The sequence below is a fragment of the Alosa pseudoharengus genome, unplaced genomic scaffold (assembly GCF_046254945.1).
Source record: "Alosa pseudoharengus isolate Yale_2024_CS ecotype anadromous, Long Island Sound unplaced genomic scaffold, YU_APseudo_1.1 YU_APseudo_1.1_scf_9, whole genome shotgun sequence".
Taxonomy (NCBI): Eukaryota; Metazoa; Chordata; class Actinopteri; order Clupeiformes; family Clupeidae; genus Alosa; species Alosa pseudoharengus.
The window spans coordinates 16,441,648-16,457,100 of record NW_027468881.1 but is presented as its reverse complement, the minus strand read 5'-3'; the positions used below and the strand labels follow the sequence as shown (position 1 = coordinate 16,457,100).

Here is a 15,453-nt window from a genome sequence, read left to right as displayed (position 1 = left end):
TAGAAAGAATCTGAGAAGTTTATGTGACTGTTAAGCAAGTGCAGGAGGCTACAGAATGTCACATTATTTATGTGAAGCAGTACATGACTAATTAAAAAATAAATAATAATATACAAGTTAAAGAAAATGGACTGATTAGTAGAGGTGGGATAAAGGCACTGTTTGGCATGCAACACGTGTCTCAAGTCCTATAATGCTAAAGTCTGAGTCAAGTTCCAAGTCAAGACAGAGAGGTAAGTCCAAGTATTACCAAGGCCAAGTTGCAGTAAGTCCAAGTCTAAGTCCTAAACAAGTCACTGTTGTATTATGCCACTAGAGTTCAGTAGGGTGACAGCCGCAGGAAAGAAGCTTCCTCTGAACCTGATGGTTTGGGTGCCTCCCGGAAGAGAGTGGGGTGAACAGTCTGTGGTTGGGGTGAGAACAGTCTTTGATGATGCTGCATGCCTTACACAAGCATCGCTTGCCCTTGGTGGTCTCGATGGAGGGGAGTGAGGAACTGGTAATGCGTTAGGCAGTTTTCACCACCCTCTGCAGGGTATTTCGATACTGTCAAGTAAAGTATAATTTGTCGGTAACACTTTACTTGACAGTATCGAAATAAGAGTGACATGACATTGTCATGAACACATGACACTGTCATGACACATGAACCCTAACCCTAATCCTAATCTCTAACCTTAACCCTAATCCTAACCCTAACTCTAACCCTAAACCTAACCCTACCCCTTAACCTAACCTTAATCCTAACCCTAATGTGTTATGACAAAAACCAAATGACACTTAATAACAGAAGCGTTATGTCATAAAAGTTTATGACTTGTTTATGACACGTTCGTGACAGTGTCATGTCACTTTTTTTGTCGATACTGTCAAGTTAAGTGTAACCGAATTGTCTATAGACCGGCAAGAATTGTCCATAGACCTGCAAGGATACAAGAAAATTTCTGCAGCATTGAAAGTGCCCAAGAGCATGGTAGCCTCCATCATTCTCAAATGGAAAATATTTGAAACAACCAACAGTCTTCCTAGATCTGGCCTCCCAGTCAAACTGAGTAAACAGGGACAAAGGGCCTTGGTCAGACAGGTAACCAAGGACCCAATGGTGAGATCCAGAGATCCTTTGTAAGAGAAGTTCCTTAAGAGAAGCTTACAGAAGGACAACAATCAGTGCAGCACTCCACCAATCAGGCCTTTATGGTAAAGTGGCCAGATGGAAGCCATTTTTTTGCTGGGAGTATGCCAAAAAGCACCTGAACGACTCTGTCCATGAGAAATACAATGAAACAAAGATTGAACTATTTGGCCATAATTCCCAATGGCGTGTGTGGAAGAAACTAGGCTCATTAGTCAAATGATAAATGGTAGCATGTTCAGTGTGTGATGATCATCCATCCCATTTCCTTTAGATAAGAGACCCTGCATTTCATGCAAAATAACGCTGAGTTGCACATGTTGGTGAACTTGAGGCTGCTGATGTTGGTAAGCCTATGGGCAGGAATTAATTATATTTTAATTAATAATTCTGTTTAAGATACAAATAATTTTACCCATGGCGCATATCAGGTTATTACAAGTTGAGTCCGAAGTCATTAAAATCGCGACTTAAGTCTGACTCGAGTCCAAGTCATGTGACTTGAGTCCACATCTCTGTTGGTTAGGCTACATCACTCACTCCGCACAATTATCTTACCAGCTTTGCTTAAGAGGATATTTGCAGTGTTTACACAATGAGCTTATATTTTCCATGAAATAGTCATGTAACTCAAATAATCAAATGTTCAACATTTCATATGTCATACTAAATATGGGTTTGCAGAATATCACTTTCTGTTTTTATTTACATTTTACACATTGTCCCAACTTTTTACTTTTTGTACATGAGGTTCTAGATGCATCCACACACTCACACACAATGGATCACTTTCAACGGAGAAATGCTGAAAGGTGCAACACATGGACATAAAATAATCTTGAATCTTACAAATGGCATATCATCCACTCTTGAATTTCTGCACATTTGTACAGGGACACATAAAGCATTTAATTGGTAAAGACGTCAAAATATGGCATGTAATATCACACACACACACACACACACACACACACACACACACACACACACACACACACACACACACACCACACACACACGCACGAACGCACGCACACGCACACACACACACACACACACACACACACACACACACACACACACACACACACACACACATACAAAGGGGGGAGGTTGGGGGTAATAATTAAAAACTACTACCATAAACACAAAATAAATAAAGTAAACGGACAGATATCTGGGAGGGTCTCTTTTTAGGTAGGCTAAATTGCCTTTGCCTGTGGAGGTGCTCAATCTGTGCCCTCACTAGGACGGTGCCCTACGCAACTACCTAAATGGACCACATAAGTTGTCTATGCCTATAAACCCTGTGTGATATGCCCCATATGCATCTGCATGCACTGCATATGCAAATGGAGACCTTACTGCCCTCATCTGACAAAAGGGGGATATGACAGACCTGCATTTTCGCAGGCTAAAACCAGTTATTGCGCTGCAAGCTGGATTTGTAAGATATGAAGAACAGCATTGAACACTGATGTCCATAACAGCACAAATAACAACAAATGATTCCGGACTACATTTGGGTAGTCTGCTAACAATAAATATATTTTCAATAATACATCTGCACTTTAAAAAATCCCTCTTTTTAAAAAAAAATATGTATATGAAAACATTTCAAGCTTTTTTCTTTTTTTACCATGTCATAACCTTCATGTTAGATACTAGCCTGGCAGTATTTCCTCTGTAAGTGTCTGTAAGCCATAGTAGTCCATAGTGACATGTTACTGTCCTATAAGTCCAAGCGGCGTGCCTCTCCAAGCAGCAGGAACATTATGAGACCCATCGCATTCACCAGAGTCAGAAGGGAAAACACACTGGCCCAGGACCGTGTGAGTTCTATGAGGTATCCAGAGAAGTACACCAGCAGGAGACCTATGCAGACCAGTGAGAGAAATGAATGGCACATTCTCTGATTCCCAAATGGGATATTCAGAAAACCAGAACACCAAGCAGACGTTCAATTCTACTAAGTAAAGACTGAACTAGTCGTAACAGAAAGTACTTTGCCATGAGTGGCCAGTTCTGAATCATTGGCCCTGTGCTCTGAATCATTGTTTTGAGGTGTACCTGAGAAAGCACCACAGGTGTTCATAATACCTGTGCAAAAAGAAAAAAGAAAAATAAATGAATTCCACATCAATGAATGATTAAGTAAATAATACTCTCAAAAGAACTAATGACATGAAACATGATGCTGCTGAGTCAAAAGGCAGACAAAAAGCTAAATAAAATGTGACCTAAGCTAATGTGCGTAACAAAAGATGAAAGACTAACCAAACAGAGCTCCGGCACAGGATGGGGCCAGGTCGTGCACGTTCACAGTCACACCACTGTAGAAACCCATATTGACATTATTATTACTGTTTTGCTTAATGTTGGCTTAACAACTTTTAAAAAACGGTTTACTGTTCATTTGAACTATTATAAGGTTCATACATTGCTTTGGACAAAAGTGTCTGCTAAATTCAATAGACATAACCATCACCATAACAGACTTAACAAAAAACAGTTCAAGAAGCATCAAAGCATGGGAATCATGCAAAGACAGTCAAATTACACAAAATAAGATGATGAAATACTGTTTTATTATAGCATTACAGAAAATATGCCTGTTCAGTTTATTTTCTATTGGTAATTTCTTCAAACATGTTTTTGAAAAAGTCCTATAATGCACCTTTCATGCAACTTGTTTCTTGCTGGTGGCCAAAATATATTAACATTTAATATGTAAAGGCACTATAATATATTTATAAATGATTTCTAGGATTCTTGCCTGCTGTTGAATGTTCCCAGGCCAACAGCTGCAGAGACCAGGGCAACAGCTAAGGTGAAGGAGGGGTTTCTGCATAACATCAGCAGAAACATGCCACTCAGCCCCATGGAACAAAACTGAATACGCCCCAGAAAACAATCGTTAGGCTTCCATCACATCTAAACACACACCAGCAATCCCAGATTTAATGTAACCACACATCACAACTGGCAATTCTGAGCAATTACAGTACATTGATAATGAATATACATTGGTATTAGAACAAAAACCTAGATTGCCTAGGTTTCCACAGGAATGCGAGACGAAAGCTAATTACGATAGCAAGTGGGCTGAATGCAAGCCACAGCATGCAGATCTTCATAGCAGCAAGACATTAATAGCAGAACCCTAAAAGAGTTAAAGGGTGCACCATATATTTCTACTTAGAGCCTTTGCATGCTGTTTGCATGTTTGATTGAGAACACCTCAACATTAAGTGTATTATTATAAATTAACATTATCATATTATGGTGAAATTCTTACTATCCATATGTTGTGTTTCAGTCTGTAGGACCTTTGTTGAGTAATTGTTTCACATAATGTCACAAATAATGTACAAACACGTGTAACTCAAAATTATACAAATGGGGCATTTTTACTTCAACATGTTTGTGGTTAATTTAACGCATATAACGATAGATACTTTTTTTGCCTTATACATACCTGCATCATCTTCCTGACATTAACTGTTTTGTATCCTATGAAAAAAAATGGCTATAATGAGGTCATATAGCCAATGTATTTGTGCAAAATGGATATTCAGAAGCCCATGGAGGATATTGAGAAGCCATAGAGGAATCTCATAATTTACCCATTTTGATGAGGTAACTGGACAAACTGCCTCCAATCAGAGATGAGACCATGGCAACAAACCAGGGAACCACGTTAAACACCCAGCCCTGCAGACAAAATGTCTAATGATTTCAGGAAGTGCAAGCAAACATACAGGCTTTAGTTAAAGACTGTTTGCATAAATCAATTACACATGGCTTTAAAAATGGCAGAAACAAACTAACCTTAGCATGAGGGTATGTTTCTTTGAAAAAGGTTGGGAGCCAGGATATAAGCGTGTAATAGCTACTACTGAAGCACAGATGTGCAAAAACCATGGACCTGATGGGGGAAGGGAGGAGGAAAAGATTTGATGCCAGGCATATGGAATGGATGGACAGACAGACAAACAAATAGGGACACAAAAAGAAAAGAATAACATAAAGCAAGCAGAATGTCTAGCATTTCACTCACAGCACAGCAGGCTCCATGCAGAGTTTCAGCCAAAAAGATGCCGATTCCTGTGGGCTCAGTTGGTGCCCATGGTTAGATGACATTTCTGGAACTTCTGGCATTCTGGCTGGTGCTGAAATTTTAAACAGTCACCACAGACATACACACAGATGTGCTCGGTATAAACACAAACATTCAGCTTTAAAATGGCTTTCCTTGTTTAAGATTTACATTAATTCATTGTATTGCATTCATAGCTAATTAGTAATGACTTAGTAAGCTACTCCAAATAATGTTTGCAGTTTTGCAAATGTATGATTGCATTGTGTCATTCTCAACACTGGAACAGAATGGACACTGCATTTCTACCTTTCAAAAGGTACTTCCACACACTGAAAGCCCACATGGCGGAGAGGAACCCAACTATGGTGAACACAGGCTCCCAGCTATACCATTCCAGAATCACAGAACCTACTCCACCTACAGACAGCACCCTGACGGCAGACACAGAACAACACACAGAGATATTATTAGCAATAATAACGCCTCTCATTTAATCAGATATTAATAAATAGTTTGACCGGACCTAACTGTTGCATAATTCCAAATATATTGGCAACATAAAAAGTAGCTAGGTTTGATTAGGGTTAGCTGTGCAGTCTGTTGGCTTCAATTTACTACACTGCAGTCCTAACATGTTTGTAATGGATTCAGTTTCTGAGACAGCCGCATGAATGGATTAAAAAATGAGAGGGATTTAACCAGTCTTTCATTCAATATTGTGATCACTATACAACTTAGTATTACCTGAATATAAACTATTGCTAAATCATTTTAGGCTACATTGTTTGGGTAAAAAAACACTTTGTTGTGAATTTCTATGAAGTTTACAAGATGGTTATGTGATGAATTATGTAACAGAGCATAAAAAAGATAATGAAATGGTATGTGTGAGTGGGATGATCTGAGTGCCATTTGAGATGTTTGAGTTGTGTCCTCTCACCCCAGGTGGCAACCACAGCCAATAATACTCATCACAAAGCCTCTCTCTCCATCCTCCACTCGCTGAGCACACACACTGGTCAGACATGGGTAGTGCACACCTGTGCCACAGGTAAACAGCAAGGTTCATTATTAATGTCACAGGGCTTACAACAAGGCAACTTTCAAAGTTGTTATATCTAATTATCTGTTTTCAAATCTTAAACAGCCTGAATTCAGGCAATATGCCTGTGAACATTAAACCCTGATATCATTCAATTTAAAACAATTTAACTCCATTTACTTAAGTCAATCTGTACACTTTTTTAGTTTAAAAGCATGGGAAGTCAGGAATCCACTCTGAAGTCTGTTCATTCTTAATTGTCACATTATGAACAGTTCTCATTTGTCACATAAATTCCTTTACCTTGAAAAAGTCCCATGAGGAATCTGGCCGTTGTCATGGTGATCAGGGGGCTGACATTCAAGTGCATTAAAACTGGTGTAAGAGTTGCAATCGACGCCCAAGCTATGGTAGACATCAACAGAACTCTCTCTCCACCAATACCAAAGCATGAGTCTCTCATTAGTTCATATGTGACAGGCATATACTGTAGATGCACATGAAGAGATACCAGGAGTGGTGGTAGCATAGTGGTCAAGGAGCTGGCATACAGTAGCCAGAAAAGTTGTGGGTTCAATTCCCAGCTTCCACCATTGTGCCCTTGAGCAAGGCATTTAAACTCAAGTTGCTTGTAAAATAATACATACAGTGCAACCGGAAAGTATTCAGACCCTTTCAAGTTTTTCACTTTTATGTTTCAGGCTCATCTTAAAATGGATTCAGTTCATTTTTTCTCTCATCAATCTACACATAATACTTCAACAGGTGTTTGTCCTTCTTTATGCTTCTCTCATCTTCTCAAAGGAACTCTGAATCTCATTCATAGTGACCATTGGGTCCTTGGTTACCTGTCTGACCAAAGCCTTTTGTCCCGGATTACTTAGTTTGGCTGAGCGGCCAGATCTAGGAAGACTGTTAGTTGTTCCAAACTTTTCCAGTTGAGAATAATGGAGGCTATCGGGCTCTTGGGCACTTTCAATGCTGCAGATTTTTTTTTGTATCCTTGCCCAGATCTGTGTCTTTACAGAACCCTGTCTCGCAGGTCTACGGACAATTGTCTTGACCTTGTGGCTTGGTTTTCACTCTGACATACACCATCAACTGTGAGACCTTATATAAAGACATATCTGCCTGTCCTAATAATGGCCAATTAATTAATTTAGGCACAGATGGACTCTAATCAACTTGTAGAAGCATCTCAAGGACCATTGATAGAAGTAGGATGCACCAGAGCTCAATTGCAATTGTCATAACCAAGGGTCTGAATACTTATGTAAATGGAATATTACAGAATTTTATTTTTTATAAATGTACAAAACACTCCAAACACCTGATTTGTGGAGTGTTGGAGTGTTGTGTGTAGATTGATGAGAAAAAAACCCTGAATTGAATCCATTTCAAGATGAGTCTGAAATATAACAAAATGTAGAAAACTTGAAAGGGTCTGAATACTTTCCAGTTGCACTGTATGTAAGTCGCTTTGGATAAAAACATCTGCTAAATGAATAAATGTAGATCTAGTTTCTGTTCTAGTTAAAGCAACACCAAAGAACTTTCCCTCTGTAGCACGCATGCTATTTGTTTATCCAGCACCGGCTTTGCAAATAACGATGTCCACAGACAAGGTAGAATATGTTGCACGATTTATAAAAAAAAGTAGCCTATGTATTGCGACATCAGATGCAAGTCAAATTTGTAGTTTCTTATGTCTCATTCCATTGAACTACAGATCCGCTACCCGATCTGGGAAACTTATATAGTGCGGTTATAGCCGATAGAGGGCCGCGAAGCAAATGCAGAAGTGCCGTTCACCCTGTTACAAGTTGATGAACGACTGAAACGATTTTGGAAACATTATTTTAAGGTATAAAAAACTCTTTGGTGTTGCTTTAATGCAGTATTGTTTAAAATGGCAATGAGCTCGGTAACACTTTCTATGAAGGTTGTATTCATAACACCCTATGAATGCATTCATAATGTTTTATAAAGTGTCTATAAAGCATTGTAATGCTCATTATTACCATTTATATGTATTCACAAGTCGTCATAACCAACTTCATGATGCATTATGACAGCTAATTATGAATGATTATCATTTTAATCTGAATAATGCATTATAAATATGTCAAGATCTGCCTACTCACTTGTCAGTTTTATGATGCATCATAACTACTTTGCTTTGCTAAATGTGTATAGTGATGCATAAAGAGTTTTGACTTCTACTGTAGTCCTATATGTCTATAGCTATAAGTATATGTAATAAAGTTATAATAATGTATACATCTCCCTACAGCACACAATTATAAACAGCTATGCAATATCATAAGTGTTATTTGTCAGCTCTAAGTAAAGTGACAAGAATATGACCCTATTATCCTACAATGAAATGAGAGCCTGGACAGTAAAGACAAAAGGAATGCATTTAGTTCACTTTATTTTCATTTAAACCAAAGGTCTATTTTGATTCGAACGATCTTTCATAATGACCCAAGATAGATTTCAGTGGCATTGTGAGTTTTATTTTAATAATAACCACCACTACAAAATATAGGACCATGCCGTGCCACTTTTTTGGCCTGTCTCATTGTGTTTGTGTAATGTGCTCAGAGCATTGATAATCAGTCTGATTATGTGTGTTGATTTAAATGAAAATAAAGTGAACTAAATGCATTCCTTTGGTCTTTACTGTCCAGGCTCTCATTTCATTGTGCCTCATATTTGTTTATAATAACCTTATATCTATTAATAACAACACATAATTTGCTCTACTTTACCTAAAGCTGACAAATAACACCTATGACATTAACATAGTAATTTATAATATTGTGCATATGGGGTAAAGATGCTAGACTCGGTACTTAGTTCATTGCACCCTTTAATTACTCAGTTAACTTATATCTGTTAATAAAAGGGTCATATTCTTGTCACTTTACTTAGAGCTGACAAATAACACTTATGATATTGCATAGCTGTTTATAATTGTGTGCTGTACAGAGATGTATACATTATTATAACTTTATTACATATACTTATAGCTATAGATATATATAGGACTACAGTAGAAGTCAAAACTCTTTATGCATCACTATATGCTATATTTAGCAAAGCAAAGTAGTTATGATGCATCATAAAACTGACAAGTGAGTAGGCAGATCTTGACATATTTATAATGCATTATTCAGATTAAAATTATAATCATTCATAATTAGATGTCATAATGCATCATGAAGTTGGTTATGACGACTTGTGAATACATATAGATGGTAATAATGAGCATTACAATGCTTTATAGACACCTTATAAAACATTATGAATGCATTCATAGGGCGTTAGTTATAATACAACCTTCATAGAAAGTGTTACCATGAGCTCTTATCCACTTCTCTAAAAATAACTAAGTGGGTATGTGCACTGCAGATAGTCTTTAATGCCATAACGATGGCCAGTTAACTAATCATAACGAACCAAACACTTCAAAGTTTGACGAAGAAGTCACACTGACATAACCAACTAAAACCTTATCCAGCATGGTCCGACCCCAATCAGGCTTCAAAGCGTAATCACTCATACTGCCAAAATAAGGCACAGAATCAACGTTCTAGGCTGCACCCAAGCATTTCTGTCATTTTTTGAACAGCTTGCCTTATACCCACCTGTCACTGACGTGACCTCCAACAATCTGAGTGAAGCAGTAGCCCCAGAAGAAGCCACTCATCACTACACCAATCTCTGTCTTGCTCCACCCGAACTCTGTGGCCATGGCGACCGCACACACTGGCATGGCCATCCTGGCACAGTACAGCAAACAGGTGACGAGAAGAAGCATTATGGTCCATGTTTGAGCCAGTGATCTAGAGAAAAGACAAATATATATATATAATTGCGTGACTATAACATTAGCTGCTAGTCTTATGACAACAAGACGATTACTTTGCTTTTGCTTAGTGTAAGTCTACTTCAGAAATAGGATTGAAGCTGTAATTAACGAAAATGCTGCAAGACCAGATCTTCCTGTCAACAGGAATTTAGGTCAGTCAGTCACATTCAAGTTTAAGCCAGAAGCTATGTCTGATCTTTCTTTTTCAGAAATTCTGATTTTAAACTCAAAAGTAGTTTGAAAAATGTATCAGAATATGTCTAAGAAATATATAGGCAACAATCACAAATCCTACAGAAAACATGCATTGCATTAACATTAACATGCACAATAAACTGACCAAAGGAGAATAAATGTAGATCTAGTTTCTGTTCTAGTTAATGCAGTATTGTTTAAAATGGCAATGAGCTCGGTAACACTTTCTATGAAGGTTGTATTCATAACACCCTATGAATGCATTCATAATGTTTTATAAAGTGTCTATAAAGCATTGTAATGCTCATTATTACCATTTATATGTATTCACAAGTCGTCATAACCAACTTCATGATGCATTATGACAGCTAATTATGAATGATTATCATTTTAATCTGAATAATGCATTATAAATATGTCAAGATCTGCCTACTCACTTGTCAGTTTTATGATGCATCATAACTACTTTGCTTTGCTAAATGTGTATAGTGATGCATAAAGAGTTTTGACTTCTACTGTAGTCCTATATGTCTATAGCTATAAGTATATGTAATAAAGTTATAATAATGTATACATCTCCCTACAGCACACAATTATAAACAGCTATGCAATATCATAAGTGTTATTTGTCAGCTCTAAGTAAAGTGACAAGAATATGACCCTATTATCCTACAATGAAATGAGAGCCTGGACAGTAAAGACAAAAGGAATGCATTTTAGGCTATTGATAATGAATTACGAATTCTGTTGCCTTCTGTTCTGTCTCCAACCCCAGTAAACAACACAGGTAACATTAAAGTGGTATAATAAGGCCATATAGCACAGCCTGATCATTTATTGTTCAGATCTTACCTTGGCCATGGTTGAGTTTTGGTTCCTTCACTCCTTACATTGAGATCTAGGATGATATTATTCTTCTGGGTCTCTTCTGAAGACAGCATGGCATTGTTGCTGCCCCACTACACAGAGGGAAGCGTTGACTGGTCTCGTGCACGTTCAAGCAGGCCCGTCAACTCCTCAGACCACTGAAACTATGTGAAGAAGTCTATCAAGGTTGTGACTCCGCCTCTGCTTCATTGTGAATAGGTGTCTGTGAACAGCATGTCAGTGAAACTAGTTTTTCCTACTGGTAGGCTTCACTCATGCCAATTGAGTGTGGCCTGGTGTTGCCTTATTTAGACACCATAAACTTGAACTGTTGATGTTGTGGACAGCTTTAAAGCCATTTTAACAAAATTGGGACATGCCGGTTAAATTACTGTTATTATATACTATAAATTATAGTACACCTTATAAGAATATTTTCAAATTCTTTCTTTTGATATATTATTTGCATTCAGAAAGTATTCAGACCCCCTCATTAGGTACTCCAACTACATTAGGTAGTCATGGGGTCGAAGGTCACGTGGAGTTCTCATGTAATGTGTAATACAGTGTGCGATATCTTCCAAGAGGCATGATGGATGTTAATCAAACCTGGGGTCCTATTATACAGTATTTGCACCATATCTCCCACATGGGGTGGCAGATCTTCATCAAACCTTGCATAGATAATCCCTATAAAAGACCAGATGCACTGATTAGATAGTCAAGGTTGTGCGGTCACAGGTTAAGGTCTAGTCTCTTATGAGACACTGAAGGGTTTTAAGTGGAGGGTAAAAAACACTGTTTTTCATTTGCAGTTTCAATTTTTCAGTGTACTTTGCTTCAGTAACTTATATTGTTCAAATGCAAAGACAATCTCAAAACTACACCTTAAAGGGTTATTTTACTACTAGATATCTCCACTTCAGTAGCACTTACATACACTAAACCTTCTAATTTTATTCCTACCTATATTCTGAAGGTTTTTGTTTGAGTTTTTTCTCTGAAATAATTTGAAACTGACAAAAGTATTTGCCATTCATCATTGTATATTCCATGTTTAATGCAAATTAAACTTAGATATTGGCTCTTCATTCAACAGAATATTTTAAACAATAGAAAAAAATGATGGTACCCTTCACCTGTTGTGTGTTGCGCAACCTTTAGAGACTTTAAACACTTTCTGTGTTCTGTACCTTTAAACACTTTCTGTGGCTCTGACTGAGACTTCTGCATCTGTCAACTGGTAGTTTTGCCCATTGTTCCTAAGCAAACTGCTCCAGTCGTTTCAAGTTTGAAGGGTGCCTTCTGCAGACTGAATGTTTTAGATCTGTCCAGATGTTCAATTGGATTTAGATCTGGCCTCATAGAAGGCCGTTTCAGAATAGATTTGTTCCTTAACTTATAGCTGTGTGTTTTGGGTCATTATCCTGGAGGACCTATGACCTGTGTTTGAGACTGAGCTCTCTAACACTGGGCTGCATGTTTCACTCCAGAATGCCTCTTAGTCTTGAAATGTATTGTGCCCTCCACAGATTTAAGGCACCCTGTGCCAAAATCAGCAAAGCAGCACAAAAACACAACTAAGCCTTCTCCATTTTTAAGTAAGCATGGTGTTCTTTTCTTGGACATGTTCATTTTCACATCTGTGAACATAAGGCTGATGTGACTTAACAAAAACCTTTAGTTTCGTCGCACCAATCCAAAAGACATTTCTCCAGAAGAATCGTGACTTGATAATGCTTTCAACAGACACACACACACACACACACATACACACAAGAAGTAATGTTTGGATCCGTTAATGTTCCCATCAATTGTTGATGGGAGATTTAATGTTGTAATACCACACTGATACCAATACTTCATTTACATGCAAGGCTAGTAAAACAGGTTCTCCAGGGACTCCAATAGGATGTATAATAGTTGACACAGAGACACACATTTACATTTGGCCTTGGGAGTGACACATTCATCCCTTATAGATAGAGATAGATAGATAGATACTTTATTGATCCCCAAGGGGATATTCAAGGGTCTCAGTAGCATACAGACATCACACAACATGCACTTACAGCAGAAATGGTAAATATAAGTATAAGTATAAACATATAACTAAACTCCACTGTACAATAAAGACAGTAGAAGATAAGAAAACTAACCAAACAAAATACTAAATATACTATATAAATTAAATTTAAAAAGTCCAAAGTGCTTGAGGGTGATCAAGCATAAGACGCTTGTAGTGACAGGGCCGGGACTGGTAAGGTGCTCAAGGGAGTGAGTGTCATGGTGAAGGTGCAAAAAGTAGTCCAACCATAGTCCTTTAGTTATGTGTGCATGGTAAGGTGCTCAAGAGAGTGAGTGTCATGGTGAAGGTGCAAAAAGTAGTCCAACATTAGTCCAACAGTGCAACAGTGCAAGAATAAGGTCTAGAGTCCAGCATAAATGATATGGACAAATAGGAGAGTAAAGTATAATGTAGACAAGGTGATATAAAAAAACTATAGAATATAATATAATAGAATAGAATAGAATAGAAACTTTAATTGGCACACAACAATGTTGATGGTATTTTTTTGTAGCTCAGTCCGGTGGGGGGAGGGTTTAGATAACTTGTGCATTTTTAACGCATTTTTATCAAGCAGCGTCTTTTTGAAAAATGCTGCGCTATTCCAGAGAGATGCTCATTAGTTGGCAGACTGCAATATAAAACGAAAAAAAAAGAGAGAGAGAGAGAGAGAGAGAGAGAGAGAGAGAGAGAGAGAGAGAGAGAGAGAGAGAGAGAGAAAGCATGTGAATATGCCTATTGGGCATGGATAGAAGGTGGCATGGTTGAGTGAGGAAAGTAATGAGGAAATAAAGACTCAGTTAAAAGTGAAAAGGTGTACGCTTTGTTTAGGGTGCAATTGTTTAGGTTTCAATAGCCTACTGTTTACATAATCATATTCTTCATCACATATTCTTATTTTCTTATAACACTTTCCTATAACACTATAACATAGATATGGGATGTAATCAGATAGAATAACATGAAAAGAGGAAGAACCATAGTGGGAGAACAGGGCCTATGTAGTAGGCTACTCTTAGACACTATTGTAAAAATAAAACATATAAACATATCACTCCATCTGTTCATGAATTTGTATAGGACATTTGGTCACCCTCAATGTTGACTCTGGCTATGGGCTTGTCAGACATCATCAGTAACTGTAGTCCCTGGAAAATCAAACTGCTTGGAGATGTTCTGATAGCCTTTACCTTTAACATGCTTGTCTATAACTTTCTTTCTGATCCCCTCATGCAACTCTTTCCTTTGATTTCTCTGGTCCATGTTCATTTAGGTGCATGATGATACAAAGAGGCTACTTTTCTCCATTTAAATAGGCTGAATGACTGAATACAGGATCAAATACACATATAATAACAAGTAAGGTGAAACAGCTAGTTTTAAACATCACTATATGATCCAATAATTCATATCTTTTTTAGGCATACAAACACATATGTCTGGACCATTTTAGAATATCTACACAAAATAAACAACAAATCATCTCTTTTCAAACTTTCTTTGCTTTGCAGGGGTATCAAACTCATATTAGGTAAGGGGGCCGGATTTCTTGAAACCGGACCTCATGGGGGCCGTCACTGTCATGATCATTATAATTTTTCTGCATGGGTATTAGTGTTCTTTGATGATATACTCCTTTACTATACCCACCTATGAGCACACAAGTACAAATCATGTACTGCAGTCATATACCGGTCTTTCTCTCTTGAAATATCCTATACTTGTCGGTTTTTTTCAGCCTCTTCCTTCCTGAGGATGGTTTGTAGCGCTAGGATTAACCAGTTTATTACACATTGCTGAACACTGAAGATCTGAATGTGAATACAGGAATACATGCAATATAATTGCTTTAAATTTCATCACTCACAGAAGAAATTAAGCATTCTTTCAAAAAGCTGTAAGGATACCAACAAATTCAGCCATGACAGTCAAATTTGGTGACATACAGTACACATGGTTAAGTTAATTCAGTGGTAAACCTCCAAGAAGAGGCATATGAAATGAGGCATAATCTTCGATTAGGAAGCTTAACCACTTACTGTGTGGTAACCTCACCAGGTTTATCATCAAACCACACACTTTGAAAACTGTTTCGAGACTGTTGTCTTACATATTCAGCAAACTTTCTTCACTGAGTGCAGTAATACAAACAAAAGAATACAGGATCAGA

At 37.7% G+C, this 15,453-nt stretch overlaps 1 protein-coding gene across 1 annotated transcript; it reads right to left on the bottom strand.

The window, feature by feature from the left end:
* Window positions 1-1,819: 1,819 nt before the first annotated feature.
* On the bottom strand, window positions 1,820-6,739 carry LOC143115001 (voltage-gated purine nucleotide uniporter SLC17A9-like). The gene is made up of 11 exons (XM_076276839.1): window positions 6,580-6,739; window positions 6,175-6,274; window positions 5,541-5,665; window positions 5,193-5,304; window positions 4,964-5,060; window positions 4,759-4,846; window positions 4,611-4,645; window positions 3,909-4,024; window positions 3,410-3,465; window positions 3,203-3,232; window positions 1,820-3,007 (listed from the first exon to the last, which is right to left on the bottom strand). Exons 1-11 carry the CDS (start codon window positions 6,737-6,739, stop codon window positions 2,865-2,867), a joined length of 1,062 nt encoding a protein of 353 aa, XP_076132954.1. The 3' UTR covers window positions 1,820-2,864.
* Window positions 6,740-15,453: the final 8,714 nt, after the last annotated feature.